The sequence below is a fragment of the Fundulus heteroclitus genome, chromosome 20 (assembly GCF_011125445.2).
Source record: "Fundulus heteroclitus isolate FHET01 chromosome 20, MU-UCD_Fhet_4.1, whole genome shotgun sequence".
NCBI classification, from domain to species: domain Eukaryota; kingdom Metazoa; phylum Chordata; class Actinopteri; order Cyprinodontiformes; family Fundulidae; genus Fundulus; species Fundulus heteroclitus.
In genome coordinates this window covers 1,047,324-1,066,884 of record NC_046380.1, presented here as the reverse complement: position 1 = coordinate 1,066,884, position 19,561 = coordinate 1,047,324, and the positions used below count along the sequence as shown (strand labels likewise).

At 47.9% G+C, this 19,561-nt stretch overlaps 1 protein-coding gene across 2 annotated transcripts in view; it reads left to right on the top strand.

Annotated features, from left to right (window-relative positions):
* The window catches only part of LOC105921885 (metabotropic glutamate receptor 7), an 84,807-nt gene that overhangs the window by 31,809 nt on the left and 33,437 nt on the right, over positions 1 to 19,561 (top strand). For both annotated transcript variants that reach the window (XM_036151703.1, XM_036151704.1), the window contains exons 3-4: positions 14,371 to 14,506; positions 14,780 to 14,934. In XM_036151703.1, the coding sequence (XP_036007596.1) occupies positions 14,371 to 14,506; positions 14,780 to 14,934 (291 nt within the window). The remainder of the gene's footprint in view (positions 1 to 14,370; positions 14,507 to 14,779; positions 14,935 to 19,561) is intronic.

Below are 19,561 nucleotides of genomic sequence, written 5' to 3'. Positions count from 1 at the left end.
TCCACCCGGATAAGCCGTGGAGCATTGATCTGTGGCAGCTTTTAAACTGGGATTGGATTAAATGAACTTCACAGCAGTCCCCTGGTGTCACCGGAGCACGGCTCCTTATCGGGGCGGCGGGGTCCTGCTGGGGCGGGGGATTCAGCCTCAGTACGCTCAGATTTAATGAAAATGTCACAAGAAACAGTAATCAAGCTGGAAGAGCTCTGAAGCTTTCAGAAACACCAGCAGACATGTTGCTGCAGCGGCAGCCGAGGCAGCAGGAGTGGGAGACTTTTCTCTTTCTCCACTTTGGGTCAACGACCGATCCCTGCTGACCAGAACCAGAACTGCAGAATGAAGCCGGTTCTGCCCATTTCATCGTCCTCCTGTGTAGACGCTACACAGCAGCTGTTGTTTCAGACCCACATGACCCACAGATATATATATATATATATATATATATATATATATATATATATATATATATATATATATATATATATATATATAAGGAAAACCCAGCAGGTTGCATCAAGTCTCTCCAAGCAGCATTCACTCCTCCTGAAAGAGCGTAGAGCCACAGTGGACAGTCGTCTGCATTGTTGATGGCTTTGCAGCAATCCCTCATACTGAGCATGCATGAAGCGACAGTGGAGAGGAAAACTCCCCTTTAACAGGGAGGAGAACCTCCAGCAGAACCAGAACCAGGCTCAGTGTGAACGCTCATCTGCCTCCACCCACTGGGGCTTAGAGAAGACAGAGCAGAGACACAGAAAGCACAGAAGCTCACATTGACCCAGGAGTACTTTCTATGTCAGAGAAGACAGAGCAGAGACACAGAAAGCTCAGAAGCTCACATTGACCCAGGAGTACTTTCTATGTTAGAGAGGTTAATTGCAGACCAGCTCCAGGCGTCTAGGAGAGACACACAGCTCAGCAGATAAACTCTGAGCCAGTTTTCAGGTCTAGAGGATGAAAGAAGCTCAGCCAGCAACAGGTTTAGACTCTGAGGTAACCTGAGATATTAATGAGATAATAATGATATTAATGAGATATCAATGAGATAATGATGATATTATTGAGATAATAATGATATTAATGAGATAACAATGAGATATCTGAACGTTTCTGCATGTTTGGTTAAGATCAGCTGGACTGGGTGGGTTTTCTGCAGATTAGAGGAATCCAGTCTGTATCAGTTTTCTCTAATCAGACGGAGGATCTGTTCGCTCTTCCAGATTTTCTTCAGACGATCTAACATTTTCCGTTATTTTAACACCAAAGCAGATGTGAAAGAGGATTAAACATTTAAAAAAGACAAGATGAGACAAAGGTGAATCTATTCTTTTATTCACAAACAGTTCACGGTTCCAATCCACAAAGTACCGGATCACACTTATGTTAGGATGGTCCTGTCACGCACCCACCAGCTGTTTCCTCTCTCCCCTGGAAAGAATCCTTATATAACTCTGAGTCCTCAGAGGTCCACCTGCAGCAGGCCTTCCTGGGGAGGCCCAGGCCTGAAAGTCTGAGTGGGATGAAAGCCTCCAGAGGGAGGTGCTCCATGTGCTCCATGTGCTCCATGTGCTCCTCAGCCAGAAGAACAAAGCTCCTCAGCTGAGAGGAGCAACGTCTCTGCTTCATTTCTGTCTGGATGATGGAGCTGCTCAGCCTCTTCTAGAATAAACCCAGCCGTCCATTTTCAGCTGCTTCTACCCACATCTGGGACCGGGGGGGTCACAGGTTTATCTGCTCCTGACATCTCCACTTCCACGCCTCTGTGCAGTTCTCTCTGTAACCGACTGACTGCCATGTTTCCTCACGCTGTGAGACTGATGGCAGCAGGCAGGTAGACTGCAGCTTTTGGTTCTGTGCTTCATCTTTATGAACCATTTGGGCGGTTCTCAGTTTCAGACTCAGCTTTATTTGCATGAACAGGTACAAGGAAAATGCCCAGGATGTGCTGACTTCAATAACTCAATGCAGGAATAGGAATCAAACACTTTACTGTAAAGGAAACACTTTAGACCAGAGGACAGATTGAGCCGATGATGCTGGATGCTGTTTTCCTGTGGGAGGTGGAGGTGAGACTGTGGATCTGCAGGGATGGTTCTGACCCGTTTCCTGACTTTAGCGATGTACAGGATGGAGGGCAGGTTGGTACCGAGGATCTGCTCTGACCCGGTTCCTTTTTGGTGGCAGATTAATCATTTAATCTGGATGGCATTAACTTGGCCTCTGGTAATAAAGTTAAAAATCTTGGTGTTATTTTTGACCAAGACATGTCATTTAAATCCCATATTAAACAGGTTTCCAGAGTTTCCTCTTTTCACCTCAGGAATATCGCCAAAATTAGAAACATTCTGTCCAGGAGTGATGCTGAAAAACTAGTCCATGCATTTGTTACTTCAAGGCTGGACTATTGTAATTCTTTACTATCAGGAAGTCCACAAAATGCAGTTCAAAGCCTTCAGCTGATCCAAAATGCTGCAGCAAGAGTTCTGATGAAAATCAACAAGAGGGATCATATTTCTCCAATTTTAGCTTCCGTTCATTGGCTTCCTGTTAAATCAAGAATAGAATTTAAAATTCTCCTTCTAACGTATAAAGCCCTTAATAATCAAGCTCCATCATATATCAGAGCTCTGATTACCCCGTATGTTCCTAACAGAGCACTTCGCTCTCAGACTGCAGGTCTGCTGGTGGTTCCTAGAGTCTCTAAAAGTAGAATGGGAGGCAGATCCTTTAGCTATCAGGCTCCTCTCCTGTGGAACCAACTCCCAGTTTTGGTCCGTGAGGCAGACACCCCGTCTACTTTTAAGACTAATCTTAAAACTTTCCTTTGTGACAAAGCTTCTAGTCAGAGTGGCTCATGTTACCCTGAGCTACCTCTATAGTTATGCTGCTATAGGCTTAGGCTGCTGGAGGACATCAGGGTCTATTTCTCTCTCTCTGCTGAGTTCTCCTACTGCTCTCCAATCTGCATTGTTTATTGTTATTGTTTTGGTTCCTGAATAGATGAAAGAGATTTATGAAGGGAACAAACAGGAACAATGGTGCATTTCTTAGTTTGTTCCGATGGTCTGTGTGTGTGTGTGGGGGGGGGGGGGGTCCTGTGGGAGGGGCCAATAACTCGGGTTCTCCCAGACCCCCGTCGTCTTGCTGTCATCAGTCTGCAGAGCCTCATGGGTCACTGCAGCTTCCTGCCAGAATCTGTCAGCCGGGTTTGGACCTTTCAGACTTTGACCTCAATGAGGAAGAGGAGAAGACCAGTTTTCCTTCATCAGAGGTTCTCCTTTCTGGTCTGAAGGAGTAAATCACAGAAACGTTGATCTTCTGCTGGTTCTCCATGTTTCACTTTGTTCTACAAATCCATCCTTTCTTTTCTGTTCGGATCTGCCAGCTGTGATTCCCCCCCATCACCCCCCCCCCCCCCCCCGACACGTCCCTTCATTCTCCTCCCCTCCTTTCATGGCAGCAGCAGAGTTAATCCTGGATAATCTAAGAACAAGCGTGTTAAAGAGAAGCTTAATGACGTCCCGCAGGCCGTGGTTTTAAAGCAACATGAATATTTTAGTTGGCCGCTTCATGTGAGCCGCAGCTGCTCCTTCACATTAAAGCACTCCCTGCTTCAGATGCTGATCTGACCAACAGAACCTGCATGGTGTCTCAGCCCTCACCTAAAACACCTGACAACATCCTGCTGCCTGAACGTTCTGGATGAAGATCCTGCAGATACAGCAGGTCCAGAACCAACAGGAGCATCTTCAGAAACACCGAGGATGCTCCCTGCATCTCAGAGACAACAGCTGCTTGTATCCAGGATCTGCTTCAGCCACGATTCAGGTCTGTCTCTGCTGGATCAGAGCCAACATGACCTGGAGCATGGACTCCTGGATGAAGAGCAACACTGAGCCCCTTTCTTCATGGCTCTGAGCTGTGGGGGGGTTGGGTCCATCCTGCTCCTCCAGGCTCTCCCCTGAAGGTCTGAGGAGCTGCCAGGCATGGAGGCTGCCTGCAGGTCCGTCAGGAAGGCCACAGATGATCAGACAGACGAAGCTCTGACTCATCAGCTCAGCGGCTGAGAGTCGTGACTGCTCTGATCTCAGCTGCAGGGAAATGCTGGAGCTGAGGAGAACCGACGCACTGAGGCGCTCCAGTTTCACATGGGGAGAAGTTCTGACCATGGACCATGGTCTTTGCTGCAGTAGCTGACGTTCCTGTGTAGCAGTGGTGAATTATAGACGCTCAGGTGGAGCTTGTCTGGAATACAGAGCAGATATGCAATAGTGTGATGGACCATTTCAAATCACTTTGGTTTCTTTTTAATACTAAGTTTCGTCTTGGGTTTTTTTTTTTTCAGTTTTTGTGAAACCCTTTGTATTTTAGCTTTTGCAGTGCTCTTTGGCAAGGAGAGAATTTAGTTTCCTTGTTGTAATTTTTATCTAAGTTAGGCTCCTGCTTTCAACGGGTTATCCTGCTTAAAGTCCTCTCAGTCTGCTAGTAAACGCTGAGGAACGATAAGACATGAACCCTGGGCTGCTGCTGGATGCTCTGGATAGAAATAATCAGAGAAGCTGAACATCTGCATGAAGGCAGCCGAGTTAAATCCAAAACATCAACTAAACAGTTTTTATAAGTGTTTCTGTTGCCTTTCAGCTCTCATCATCACCATTACTCCCATCTGACTCTCCTCCCTCACAAAGAAAGCTTTTTAACATATTAATGACTGTTTTAACATGTTTAGGGCTGTGATTTTAACATGTATTAATTCAAGTAATTGGGTTTGGGTTCTTTGCTTTTTGCTTCTCAAGACTAAAGACCCACTTGTTCACTTTGTCTCCTGTGGCTTATTTCTACAGTTATATTTTGCTGTTTCCTCTTTTATTCATTTAATCATACTGTTGTATTATTTTATCCTCTAGTTACTGTTCAGCACTTTGTTTCAATCGACTTTATAAATACAGTTATTATTATTATTATTAGTAGTAGTAGTATTGGTGTTGTTATTATTATTATCATTTTATTATTATTATTATTATTGGTGTTATTATTGTAATTATTATTATTGGTGTTATTATTATTAGTAGTATTACTTTGTGGTATTTTATGGTATTTTGTGTTGTGAATATTTTAGTTTAAAGCTCTGAAGTTGTTTGACTTGCAGTATTTTTAGTATCTTTGCTGTTGTTGGGTTAGCCTGGAGCTCTCATTGCCTCTCTAATCTTTTTACTGCCTGGTGATTTTAGGAAGTGCTTTATTTAATTCTGTTGGAGTCTTTTTTTTTAGTCTACATGGAGGTTTTCTGTCTCTTTGCTGCAGAGTCTAGAGTCATTGCAGCGTTTTTCTGTGTCCTCGCAGTTGTTTCGCCTCTCTGTGGTGGATTGGCATGTGGCTCATATTTTCTTGGCTTCAGGCGTCATGAATGAGTCGGAAAAGAAAGTGCAAACTGTTTCAGTATTTTGCTCCTTGCAGGGTTTCAGAGAAGAGGCTGACTGCAGTCTTTCTGAAGAGCATAATGGCATTTTTGTGTGAAAGCACTCAGACGTGGCTTTAGTCCTGCACACATGCAGACGTTCCTGAAGCTGAGCTTTCAGTCTGAATGAAGCTTGTTTTCAGTCCTGCGTGTGCGTGGAGTCTGCGTGCTGCTTGCTATCTCTGGCTGTGGACGCACAGCCATGCCAGGAGCAGACCAGAGCTCCTGCTGCACGGTTTGATCAGCAGGAGCGTCTGTCTGACCTGCATAAGAGCGTTTTATCCTCAGTGGTCCCACCCTGAGCAGCACTCCAGACTTTTCCACCAGCAGCTGCTCTCTGTCTGCAGAACCGATAAGAGCAGAAAAGGTGCTGTGAAGTTCTGCCTTGTGATGCGCTGGGAGCTGAAACGGCAGCCTGGCAGTGTGACTGGGAGTAATGGATCTGATGTGGTATTTATCTGGGGGAAGTTCCCCGTTGACAGGTTTGGCTGTGAGAGGGAGCAGCAACCTGCTGGGAACAACAGAAATGCTGTTTTATTAGCATCGTTGCTGCTTCATTCAGCGTTTGTTCTGCAGAATGTCATGCCTCGGAGCGCCACGCAGCAACACAAATGCAGAAATGATGTTTGATCATCCGACAGAATCAATAACTGATGGAGCTGCAGGGAGTCCTCAGTGTTTCCCTCTGAGTGCATTAAAACGTTAAAGGAGCGTCTGACAAGGCGCTCATCCATCAGCCTGCTCCTCCCTGACATCACAGCCATAACACCACATATCAGCCCATCCATCAGCCGCGCCGCGCCGCGCAGCACGCTGCGGCCTCCTCACAGACACCAGCTCCACGCACCGGGCCCGCCAGACCCGGTCCAGTCCGGTCCAGATTCTGCAGGTTACCCAGAACACGGCGCTGAGGTTAAAGGATTCATGGAGCTAACCTGCTGACACCCATGGAGGATCCTCCACCAGAGCCTGGTTCTGGACCAGTGTCTGGTTCTGGACCAGAGCCTGATTCTGGAGCAGAGCGGGTTTTTAGTCCGGTTCTCTTTGAGCTGGGTCTACAGAAAGTGTTCTGGTTCTGCTCCACTGTTCCTGGATCTGATGCTTAATGGCCTCTAAGGGAAGATCTGGAGATCTTCCAGAAGAACATCTTCCTGGTTTTCTGGGTTTTCTGCCAAAAACGTGTTTAAATCTGTGAAATATTGTTGAGTTTCATGTTCTGGTTTGGAGGTGAAAGTGGAACTGAAGGTGTTTCTGTCCATATTCACCTCCTGCTCCATGGGGGGACCTCCTGTGGTCCTGGGGCGAGGCCCAGACCAGGGGGGTTCTGTTCTACTGGACTTTTGCTGATTTACTGAAACTATGAAGGATTTCCAGTAAGAATAAATTTTCCATATTTTGAAGCATTTTTCTATCATCTGCAAAGAGATGTTCTGATAACTCTGACTGGAGAGGAGAGGCTGGAGATCCTCCAGGTGGTTCTAACCTGAGCATCTAACGTGAAGCTGCAGGTTCTCCGGCTCTCCGTCACGTTCTGGAGGCCTCACCTTGTTCTAGTTCTCAGACTAAAGATGGATCTGAGCTCTGAAGCCTTTCAGAACATCTGTAAAGCTGTGAGTCTCACCCTGGCAGCTGATTGGTCTCCTTCTGCTGGTCCAGCACCAACATGGACCTGAGACAGAACCACAACTGAAGCCTTAGAACTGGTCTGGTGCCAGAAGACCTGGTACCTCAGGACAGCTGCTGATCCGGACCCGATCCAGCAGATGCAGAACTCCATGCAGGATCCGTTTGGCGTGCAGCTGGTCTGAGGCTGGCAGGAGAAACCACAGAAGAAGAAGAGGCTCATTGTGGAAGGAGATTCTCATTCAACAGCCAACAGGTGGTGGGAGTGGTGCACTGTGGGTAATCCAGCAGGCCCGTGCTTTTGGAGATGACCTCCTGACAGAGAGCAGAAGGCAACGCTCCTCGGTTCTCCACCAGAACCATGGAACATCTGAGCGAGCCCAGATCCGTGCGGCTGCTAACGGTCCAGGCAGCTGCAGGGAGACGCCTGCGGTTCTTCCTCCTCTGTGCGTAAACGTTGGAGAACGTTCTGCAGGTCAGATTAGCAGAATGAGCTGCAGGTTCTCCAGAACGTTCTGCCTCCCCTTCATCATTTCTAACGAGGCTGAGTGCTGCCAGGAGGAAATATCTCCTCAGCTCCAACACGTCTGGTCCTCTCACTCACTCCAACCCCTCCTGGGGTGATGCATCACCCGGAGCAAGGCCTCATGGGAAATCTGCCCTCAGAAAGCTTCTTGTTCTCTGGACAGAATTTCTGAGCTCATGTCAGAGGCTGAGCTGTGGAGCTGCTGGTCATCCTGAGGTTCTGCAGCCCAACCCGTACCTCAGGCTGCAGAACCTCCATGGAGAACCTCCAGGGGTGGACTCTGCAGGTCTAATACCTGGAGCTGTGTGGACGTGGCTACTTCCTGTTTCTGAAGGTTCTTGGAGGCTGTGAGCTGCAGAAAGCTGCTGCAGTGGTTTCCTCACACGCTGACAGAACTCCCAGCATCTATGGAGAGAAATTAAACCAGAATCCTCCTTTGATATCAAAGGAAAACAGGTTTTTATTTTTAGCTGCTGCCGTCAGATCCACTTTGTCGGCGTGAAGACCTTCTGCTGTGTCGTAGCTTCCATGAGGCTGAACTGTGAAATGTTAGTGGTGAGGTGCCAGAGAACATCCCAGCTTCTCTCCCACATCCCTCCTCTCAGCTGCAGGTCTTCTGCTGCCTCTCTGTTCTGGTTCCAGACGCTCAGAGGGTTTCCACCCACCTCCAGGAGAAGCACCTTATCTTCATCCAGAACCTTCACGCAGCGACCCAGCCGTCTGACCGGGTCTGGATGCAGGGATGCTCCTCCGTCACCTTCTGGTTCCTCGTCAGGCCACCCAGCATCACCCAGGTGGCAGGAAGCTCTTTTCAGCCGCTTGCTTCCAGGATCCCGTTCTGCAGGTCCTGGTCCAGACCTCAGGACCGCAGCTGAGGGTCAGAACCTAGATGGACCCGTAAATCCAGAGCTTTGCTTTTTGGCTCAGCCTCCTTCACCTCATCAGAGCGGATCAGTGCTGATGGTAACGTTCCACCAAGCTGCTGGAGAAGCCTCCATCTTCCTGTGCGAGCACCACCAGCTCCTGCTGCCTCTCAGCTGGTTCAGGATGTTTGGTACCAGAACCAGCAGCAGGAGGTCAGGGAGGTCTCAGGATGATGCAGATGTTCCCAGCTGTGAGCTGGAACCAGATTTCCTCCGTCGCAGCAGAACCTGAGCTGCTAAAGATGCTTTCTGCTCCGCCATGATGAAAATTCATGTGTTTTGTTCCTCAAACAGCAAATAATTCCCAGGAGGGATGAAGTTCTCTTCTCAGAAACAGCAAATATCCACAGACTCAGCAGGAGCAGCTGCAGCAGCAATCTGATCCACACCAGGAACTAAACTCACGCTGCTGAACTAAAGTATTCACACCCCCGACCTTTTCCACTAATAACCTCAGATCTGCCAGTTTTCCATCAGAACTGAAGGACAGCAGAGAGGAAGGAAGTTTGGGTCAGAACATCTTCTGATAATAAATAAGGACGTCTACTGTCTGCAGCCCCCCCCCCCCTATAATCTGAATCCCCAGAGGTAGTGGGCCGCCTTCCTGCTCCCTGGTTCTGGTCATCCATCATGTCTGGTGTTGAGCGTTGAGAGGAGGAGGAGGAGGAGGAGGAAGAGGAGGTTCCTGGTCAGTGGGAACCAGGAGCTGCAGCTTCACAGCATCTGGGCTCCAGCAGTAGTTAGAGACACGAGGAGCCTCCTCCATCCCAGCGACTGCTCCTCCTCACTGACTCCTCTCCTGGACTGTAGGGAAGGAGCTGCTGAGGCCTCTTCCTCCTCCTCCTCCTCCTCTTCCTCCTCCTCCTCCTCCTCTTCCTCCTCCTGCTGCAGGGCAGGTTGTAGCTGTCACCTTCCCGCCTGGTGTCCTGGTTCTTTAGGATTTCTCCTGACATTTAACCCATACATGCATCTTAATCCCAAAGATTTCCCATTTAAAGAGAAATAACTACTCTGTCCCACTTTATGAGCTTTATTACCCAGAATTACTGACGCAGCAAAGAATCGCTGATCTCTGTGCGCTTTGCGTTTAGTATTATAGACATTATTATAATCCAGTTGTCTTCATGTGTTTATCTTTCATTACATAAATCCAGTGGAAACAGTAAGGGTGCTCTTAGTTATTCACACAGCGTTTCCCTCGTTGGCCCAGTCTTTGATAAATTGTTGTGCTTTTTAAAGGTTGAGGGTGAAAATCCCTCTGATGTCTCTGCTTTGAAGAGTTTCAGCATGACGGTTCGTCTGTTGCTGCCTTGCTCCTCCCTGGCAGCGAGGAGCAGCGACAGCGCAGACGAGTCAGCTGATGAATCTTTGCCATCAGGATGGGAACAGATTGAATTTAATTGAGAAATGATTTCAGATTAGATTATCAGCAGAAACTCACAGATTGGCTTTGAGAAATGTGATTGGATTAAAGCGAGACGGCGCTCCGTCATGAATCAGAACATTTTCCCTGAAACCGTGAGCAGCTCCTGCTCTTTAAAAATGTAGAAACATGCAGAAGCATCATGAATATTTCAACAGGTTTGATCAAATGAGTTCTAAAAGGTTTGCAGAGCGAGACGAGGAATCAGAGAGCAGCGCAGCCGGTTCATCAGAGGCGTTTGAGGCCCAGGCTGCTGCAGGACATCAGAGCTCTCTGAGCAGACCTCTGCATGGTGGAGATGATGCTCTGGTCAGCTGCAGGTCACATCTTCTACTGCTGGATCTGCAGATGTCCAACCCTGATCTTCCTCCGTCCATCTGAGCAGCAAACATGTCGGGGAGAGCTTCAGCTGGACTGGTAGAGTTCCTGAGAGGAAGATTCTCCTGAAACTGTTGAATAGACCAGAAAGTCCAGCAGAGATCTGCTGCCTTCAAGGCCAGTTCTGAGCTAGGACAGACATCACGCCTGTGCAGATTCCTCCGGGTCAACAGCAGTCAGGCTTAAATCAGACCTTCGTTCACTTCTTCCTGAAGACGTTTCCTGTCCAGGACTCTGAGCAACATGCAGGTGGAGCGCTGCTGTTTCTCAGCACATGGAGGTCCGTCCTCCTGGGAGCGTTCTCAGTCAGATGGAAATCAGCAGAGATCTAAGCAGAGATGCCCTCAGCCCTGCAGCACTGCACATGTCCACCATGCATCTGTAATCTGAAGACGTGCGGCACAGACTGAGAGGCAGGCCTTTGTTAGCGGTTAGCGGCTACCGTTAGCTTCCTCAGATTTCCCTATTTATCTTCAGTTTAATTTATTATTTCTGTGTGCAGAATGTGAGTTTGTGAGGTGAAGCTTTTGGTTATCTGTTCCACCACTGGTTTAAAACTGTGGCTCTGTGACAACTAGCAGCTAAACTCTGATTAGACTGAATGAGACGCAAATAACTGCAATCAAGCAACATCTTGCAGTTTTGAGCTGAATTAGATGATGTTGGTGCTTTTACTCCGCTTTTAATTAACATCAGTCCAGTTTTCATCTCTTCCACCGGCTACCGCTACGCCTCAGAGCGCTGGGCGGTCCGGCTCCAGCCTGGATCTCCTTCCTCCTCGCAGGCTGAGCCGCTCCAGTCAGAGCTGCTGATGGTTCCACCAGCGGCCCTTCAGGCCCAGACTGTGGAGGCCGCTGCCTCCATCTGTTGTTCTGCTGCAGGAAACCTCAGTGAGTCCATCAGAGAGGAGCTATAAAGAGCTCTCTGTGAGTCGGAGCGGACCGGTTCTGGACTAAGCCCGGCACCTCTGATGCAAACATTCACTGCTGCCGCCCTCTCCTCTGCATCCCAATGATGAGGAAACAGCAGGAAGTGATGTCAAGAGGGAAAGATGTGCCCCGGACCTGCAGGAGTCACTCAGATCACAGCTTTCATTGGATGAATTTGGTGATTCTGTTCAGGAAGACTTTCTGATCCACAGGTCAAATGGTTCTTCCTGACAGCAGAAACTAGTTCATGCTCTCAGAAACAGGAGGTCAGGAAATGTCTCTGTGAGCTGCAGGCCTGTAAAAACTATGTTCTGGTTCTGGTTCCAGTTTGGTACTGGTTCAGGTTTACACACTTTTCCATCACATGTGCATTATCTCAGTCCAGAACCTGGGTGTAGTATTTACAGAACCAGCGTGTCGGCTGATCATTTAGTCCTGATTCGCTTCCTGCCATCTGACCTTGTGCAGGTTCCTCTGGGCGGTGGTTCTGCAGCTGCTTGCCCCCCCTCCCTGATCAGAGAGTAGCTAGACGTCAGCAGGACTGAGCCGGGCCTTTGCTGGGACGCCGGGTCTGGACGGCGGGCCTCAAACGAGCAGCAGAGAGCGGTCTGGGCTCAGAAAGGCGTTCTGGTAACGGCGCCATGGATCAGCTGCAGCTCAGCACTTTAAAGCTCTTGGCTGCAGCGAGCCGCTCCGCCGTAAGAGCTCTTCATCACTGAAGGTTCAGAGAATGATTGCAGCGCTGCGCCGCCCACTGTGGCGGTGGTTACCCTGCTGGTCTGGTTGGTGTGGACGTAGCGGCTGAAACACGGTGATTAACCGATTAAATGGAGCTGCTGCTGCCGCTGACTCAGCTCTTCTCCCTTCTGACCGCTTAGATCAGAGTAAAACTCCAGGGATGTCTTCAGGGACTGCAGTCACAACAGGTGGAGATCTGCTGAACATCAGACCTTCAGCAGCTCGTAGGTTTAGGCCTGAACCAGTACTGGTCCAGATCTGAGGCGTCCACACCTTTACCTGAAGGAGGAAGGGTTCAGGTCTGGAAGCTGCTGGTGATCAGCCAGGAGCCAATCAGAAGCTGAGGACGGTGAGAGACCCAGAAGCTCCGGATCAGGAACGTTTCCTGTGAAGCGGACTGCTGGGCCGGGTTTAGCTGAAAGCCTGGATGTCCACCAGCCTGCAGCGTCCTGCTGGCCACACTGTGAAGGTACCGTGGTCCTGATGCAGGACGCGTCCTGGTGCTCTGGCTGCTGAACGTATGAGATGTGACGGGGGCAGCGTGGAGCTGGCCGCTGCAGTGCCTGATGTTTAATTCATTTGTTGACTGAGCGCAGATCAGCACGGCCTCATATTTGATGCAGAGCGCTGCAGCTGAATATCAGATGAGGAGCGTGAGATGGTGCTGAGGTCTGCACGGACGACTTAGCAGCAGATTGGTGTTGGAGCCGGACTCAGATCAGAGGGAAGCGCGTGTCGCTGTTGAAGCTGATCCTGGTGGAACGTTTCATTATTCCACCCTGGAACAGAGAAACGTTCAGTTAGAGCCTTAAAAACCTGAAACCAACGGCATGCTGAGCTCTCATGGTGGGTCAGAGAGGGTCAGCCCCCCTCATGGGTCACAGTCACCGCCCACTGCTCAATCATCCGTGGATGAGGATTTATTCTCCATATGATGTGTTTTTTTCCTTTAGTCCTTCAGAGAAGTCTGAATGTGAATATTTGCTCAGCTCCCTCCAGTCTGAGCTGATAGATAATGAGAGATGTTTATTCTGAGCAACGCTGCAGCTCCTCGTTAGGTCAGGTGGTCCATCAGCACAACGTTGGTGGGTCACAACGTGTCCGCTGAACGCCAGGGAGCAGCAACCTGCCTGCAACCTGCCTGCAACCTGCCTGCAGCGGCAGAAGGCAACGCTGCGTGAACACGATGCTGCGTGTTCATGTGAAGTCAGAGCGGGAGTCCTCATGGTGTGGAGCAACAAAAAGACAACAATCCAGATGAAATGACATCATCCGTGCGTCTATCTTCCAGTGGGCGTGACTCAGGCGTGACTCGCAGAGAGAGAGGCAGAGAAAAGCCTCAGCGTTGCTTTACATGTTTCTTTATTGTAGTTTGAACTGTTGTCTGGTTGCTGCTTTGTTTCATGTCAGCAGGTAAACGTCCTTAAACAAGGAGGAGCTTGTTGGAACATCTGGGCATCATCTGCATAACATCGAAGTTCAGATCTGCACTGAGATGGATGCTGTTGTCCTGCACCTGATTCTTAGGGAGCAAATCTGTTTCCCCACATATCAGATGTTAAGGCAGCCATGTTGGATTTCTCACCATTCTTTATGCTTTTTTTCCTTTTTTTTTTTTTTTTTTTCAATCCACTGTATATATGTGGACGCACTGTATATACATCATGCACTTTTTCCTCCTTTTGGCTCCTTCTTTTGATTATTGAGCCAATGTGACACGTGAATTTCTCCACTGTGAGATCAATAAAGTCTATCTTATCTTATTCTAGCTCAGGAGGACTGCAGAGCTCAGTTCATTTAAACGTCTGTGATGTAGATCAGAAGTTTATGACATCGTTTCCCTCCTTGATGGTTTGTGGGACAGCATCCATTGTTTAAAGGGACAGCGTCCCCATCAGCTGCAGCAGCTCGTTAGCCTCTAACAGCTCGTTAGGCGACACTTTAAGGAGCTGGCCTCGGCACAGTTAGTGGCACTGTTGTCTCAGAGCAGAAGGTCCTGGGTTTGAATCCTGGTTTGGGGTGTTTCTGCATGTTGTCAGCCTGTTTTCCCCGTGCTGTGTCTCTCTAAGGTGGGAGTGATAAGCGGCTCTGCATACCAGAGGAACTGCTCCTCGGTGTCCTCGCCTGAATCAGCTCAGCAGCAGCAGCTGAGTGACATTTCTTCCTCAGAGCGAGGAAGAGACGCAGGAGTTTGGTGAAATGTCAGAGAGCAGCTTTCTTCTGCTACGTTTCTTCTTTTTTATCTCTTCAGTGGCGTTTAGAGCAGCTTTCAACCTTTAGAACAAACTCAGAAGGAGCCTTTTAGGAACCTAAATAAATCTCTGCCTGAAGCCAGCCGTGCGTTTTTATTAACCACGTTTTCATCTCCTCAGGTGGAATCTGCATCGCTCAGTCCCTGAAGATCCCCCACGACCACAAACCTTCAGACTTTGACAAAATCATCCGTCAGCTGCTGGACACGCGCTACGCCAGGGCGGTGGTCCTCTTCGCCTCGGATGAAGACATCAGGTAGCTGGAGCTGCTCATCAGCAGCGAGCGTGCATGGCGCTCCTCGCTACTTTTATTAGTCCTTTACTTTGTGTTTATTCATCAAACCATTTATGTGTTTTTAGAAAGCATGATTAAAGTTGTTTTCACTGTGCTGCAGGACATTTTAGAGAAGCAGTGATTGTTTATGTGTTTATTTTATAAGAAAAGGTGGATAAAATGGGCCTTCCAGGCTCCTGTAGACACTCGTCAGTCACAGAGTCTGGACGTAACTGCGGCTGTGTCCCGCTGCAGGGGGATCCTGAACGCCACCAAGCGAGCCGAGCAGGTCGGCCACTTCCTGTGGATCGGTTCTGACAGCTGGGGGTCCAAGAACAGCCCCATCCACCAGCTGGAGGAGGCCGCCGTGGGCGCCATCACCATCCTGCCCAAGAGGGCCACCATCAGCGGTGAGTGCAGCTCCACACAGCTCCATCCATCCCTCTGTCCATACATCCATCCATCACTCTGTCTGTCCATTCATCCATCCATCCATCACTCTGTCTGTCCATCCATCCATCCATCCCTCCATCCCTTGCTGGGAATCCTAATGTCTTCCTCCACATCTTGGTTTCCGGAGCTTCTATCGTTGCTTTTATTCCCTAAAGTCTAATCCTGGGAGAGCAGACGCTGCTTTTCCAGATTATTCCTCCATGAAAAGCGTCTCTCAGTGAAAGTTTGGTGGTCAGTCTGATCCCAGAGCAGGAAGAGTTTACCTTGCAGGTCCGTGGGTCCAGAGATGTGAGAATATCCCCGTTTGATTGTTAAAGAGCTTTAAATGTTTGTGAAGCAGGAGTTCAGGGCCAGGACTCATCAGCCTGGGTCAAAATCAGCTTCTAATGAACAATTTAACCAACTGCCTCTAATGAAGTATTTTCATTCAATGGTTTTACTTTGTTTTTCAAATGGAGTAGTGCTTTTTGTGAGGGCTGGTTTTAGATCTTCCTATTTAAAGCAGACCCTATAGACTGCTTTGTTTTGCATGCTTTAATCTCTTAAAAACACACATAGTGTGTTATTTCCTGTTCCCACTGTTTATTTGGTGCTTGTTGTTTATTGGGCGCTCCCTAAGCCGCGGTGTGACCCAGAAAAGATTTCCCCTCGCTAACGCACGGTGACGAGAAGACATTCTTGATCTAAGTGGAGTTACGGCGATGCAGGAAGACTCTCAGTCCAAAGTAAACTCTGACTTCTAAATGTGTCTAAAAGCTAGAGCTGTGCTTCTGGTCTCTGAATTAGCCTTTAAAATTAACAGGCAGTAAATAAAGATGCTTGGGGAGCAGCAGGCAGCAGAGTCACCAGTTTATTAAGGTGTGAGACGTCCAGACATCCGTCACTCCGCCTCATTCTGCACATGGACTAAGGTCCGCTCCATCCTAAATGGACTCAGTAACCTGCTGCATGCAGATCAGAACCAGTTCTGCAGTCTGAATGTGAGCATCAGACTAAATGTGAGTTTCTGGGAAGTTCTCTGCAGTTTGTTCTGGTTTCTTTTAAATGAAGCGGACCTCCTGAGCCGGCTCATCGGGCCTCTCTCATTTCCTCCGCTGTGTTCTTCCTGACACGCTCTTATCTCTGCTGCTCCTCCAACGCCCTGAACAGGCAGAGCTGCTGGGAAGCTGAACGCACGCTCCTCGTTTGATGCTGATTATGTGCCGTGGTTATTCCGCCTCCATCAGCACTGCTGCGTCTGCAGGAAGCAACACAGACGGAGTTTATGATTAAACTTCCACAGAAAAGTGGGATTTTTATTGTTGGCATGTCCACTGAGGACGAGGAATTAATTAAGTTTGTGTTTAAAGGATTTCTGACGGGCTCCACCAGCGGTTCCATTTAGGCCAGCTCTGCTTTAACCTTTAACTCAATCAGGATGAAGCGGCATTTACAAGCGTTACAGACGAGCAGACTGGAGAAGACCGAAGTTTCCATCTGGTCCAAGTTTGTGGAGGAAGCTGAAGGTCCTCCACAAACTCCACCAACCTTCTTCCTGACATGATGATTAAAAATGTAAAGGCCAAAGGACTTTTCTGACCTTTAAAGGGAAGCTATCTACTGATGCTTCCTCTCAGGAGGAGGGAAAACCACGCAGGCTTGTTCTCTGGCTGTGCACACTGCAAAACGGATCTAAAAATTAGTAAAATGTTCTTAACATTAGTGTTTTTGTCCTTGATTTGAGCAGATAAATAAGATTATCTGCCAATGGAATGAGTGTTTTCACCCCTAAAATAAGATAATTAGACATCCTGCACTTAAAATAAGCAGATGGAGATGAGTTGTTCCTATTTTAAGTGCAAAATTCTTATTCCATTGGTAAATCATCTTATTTACCTGCTCAAATTAAGGACAAATACACAAATTTTAAGAACATTTTACTTATTTCTAGTTCCGTTTTTGCAGTGCAGCTAGTTGGAACTCCAGCAGTTTCTGCATTATGAGTCGAGGGATGCGGCACAGTTGTGTTTATGAACTTAAAGAAAATGCTTGTTTTTCTCAAAGATGCTAAAAAGCCGTTGGAAGATCAAAAGATGTGCAGAAGTTCTGAAGCTTTTCTGCAGAGCGTGCACCTCCCGCCACACGCAGCGCTTAAAGCCCAGGGTTGAAAGCTTTTCATGCTTCTGTGTTTATTTGTGAGCATTTCAGAGAAAATGCTTCCACCCACTCTGCTACTGAGCATGCTCAGTGGAGCTCAGCGTGTCTGTGACAGGATGTGAGGTATGCAGGTGAAGAAGATGAAGGTGAAGATCAGTGCGGGATTTGGTCCAGCAGTACCAGTATCTGATGCAGATGAAAGATTTTAGTTTTTGATTAGGGAAAATTATTACAGAAAAATCTTCCAACTGAAATACAGCACCAGGTATTCATCTTTTAATAAACACACTCTCTTTAACTTCATAGTAACATCTATCCAATGACATTTAATTACTCAAATGCAGACGTTGGTGCATTAAAATCTGCTTTGCATTAAACTATTAAAACTGGCTAATTACAGCAAATGTTTTCAGAGAACCAGAAAGAGTTCAGTTTATTATCATTAATAACTGGATGAAAACAACAAATGAGCAAAACTCTTTTTTAAATTTTGGATCCACAATAATTAACACAATCTGACTCATTTATTTATTTCAAATCATCATATTTTGTAGAGCACATAAAACATTTACATAATTTATTGTTATTTTTTAACATTTCTTTTCATTTTTTTAACCCTCGGGTTCCCTTGATTAGCCCTTTTTTCTGGTTTATTGTACTAGGTCTTTTTTTCTAATATTAGTAATTTTATATGTGCATATATAGATTTTCAAGTATTCTAAATAAGCCAAATAAATAGCTGTGTGATTATATATATATATATATATATATATATATATATATATATATATATATATATGTATATATGTATATATATATATATATATATATATGTATATGTATATACATGTATATATATATATATATATATATACATGTATGCTGTATGCCAGCTAAAAATCTTGAAAAAGAATGGTCTGCACAGCTTTTTTTCTAGTGTTGCCACTCTGCAGCTTTAGTGTGTCCAGTTTTGCAACATGGTGCAGCCTTAGTTTATAGAAGACAGATACAAGTAGTGAAATCAGCCAGAATACATTTCCATGCAGCACAGGAATGAGGCATCTTCTCTGATCCACGTTCACAACAACAGAACTCAACTTTCTGCCACATACAATATGGCGGTGACGTTGACATGCGAACCTGCGCCCTATGACGCGTCTACGTATATGATGTCTGTGGGTCCAACCCCCTGCATAGACGGTTCTCCTGCACAGATGGTTCTCTTTCAGCCGGTTCTCCTTCAGCCGGTTCTCCTTCAGCCGGTTCTCCTTCAGCCGGTTCTCCTTCAGCCGGCGTGTGACATGCTGGCGGCGTCTCATCCTCTGAGAAGAGGGTGTGAAAGCAGAATCAGAGGTGAGAAGCGCAGAGGTCAGCTGGCAGGTTGTCCTCCTGATGAACCCTCAGCGTCTCCTCTGGCTGCTGCTGACGCTTTGGGCTGAACGTGGAAAGGTGGCATGCAGGTTGTGTTTGTGTTCTGCAGCAGAACCGTCGCTGTTCTGCAGGAAACAAGCAGCAGGAAGGACTCTGAAGGTGAGCAGCGGCACCAGAACCTCAGTGAAGCACGCTCTGCTCCTTACACTCTGCTCCTCCTGGAACATCTGCAGAACCTTCCTTCTGGGACTTGGGTTTTAAGATGGTTCTGCCAGGTCGGGTTTAGATGAGATGGACCATCTCACAGCAGCAACAGGTTCTCTGGTCAGGTGGATCCGTTCTCCAGATGTTTGGTGGAACAGGAGCATCCAGCCTGTCAGCTACCGATCCCTGCAGCCAGGCGCTGTGATGTTGGAGGTCCTGGTTCTCCTCCCTGATCCTGTGGTTCTCCTCCCTGACCCAGAGCAGCACATCTCTCGGCGCCTCCTGACTCTCAGAAGTTTCTCCAGCAGCAAAGCAGGAGGAATGTAAAGTGTTCCCTGGTGTCTTCTTCTCCTAGCGGCGCTTGCTGAGCGTTTCCTGCCGCCGCGGCGTGGCTGGAGGAGGCATCGGCGGTGGCGCAGCAACGTTCCCCTGGAGATGAACCACATCCCCTGCAGCGGTGAACGTGGGAACGAAGCGTGACGCTCAAACGTTTTACAAACGGCTTCAGATGTGTTTCTGAGGCGCAGCCTGAAACTGTGAGCAGCTCTAAACGCTGCAGCCGGCGAGGCAGAACAGCGAGAACGAGCTCCTCAGCGTCTTCCTCAGCGTCTTCCTCAGCGTCTTCCTCATCGTCTTCCTCATCGTCTTCCTCAGCGTCTTCCTCAGCGTCTTCCTCAGCGTCTTCCTCAGCGTCTTCCTCACATTTCATGCAGAGATGGAGATGAAGAGTTGAGCCGATCAGCCCTTCATCATCGGCTGGTTCCTTCTCCAGACTTTGATCCGTTCTCCACCTGAACAGAACCAAGCACTTCCAGCCTGCAGACTGCAAACATCCATACGCTCTGAAGCGGTGAGCGGCGCTTCAAAGTCATT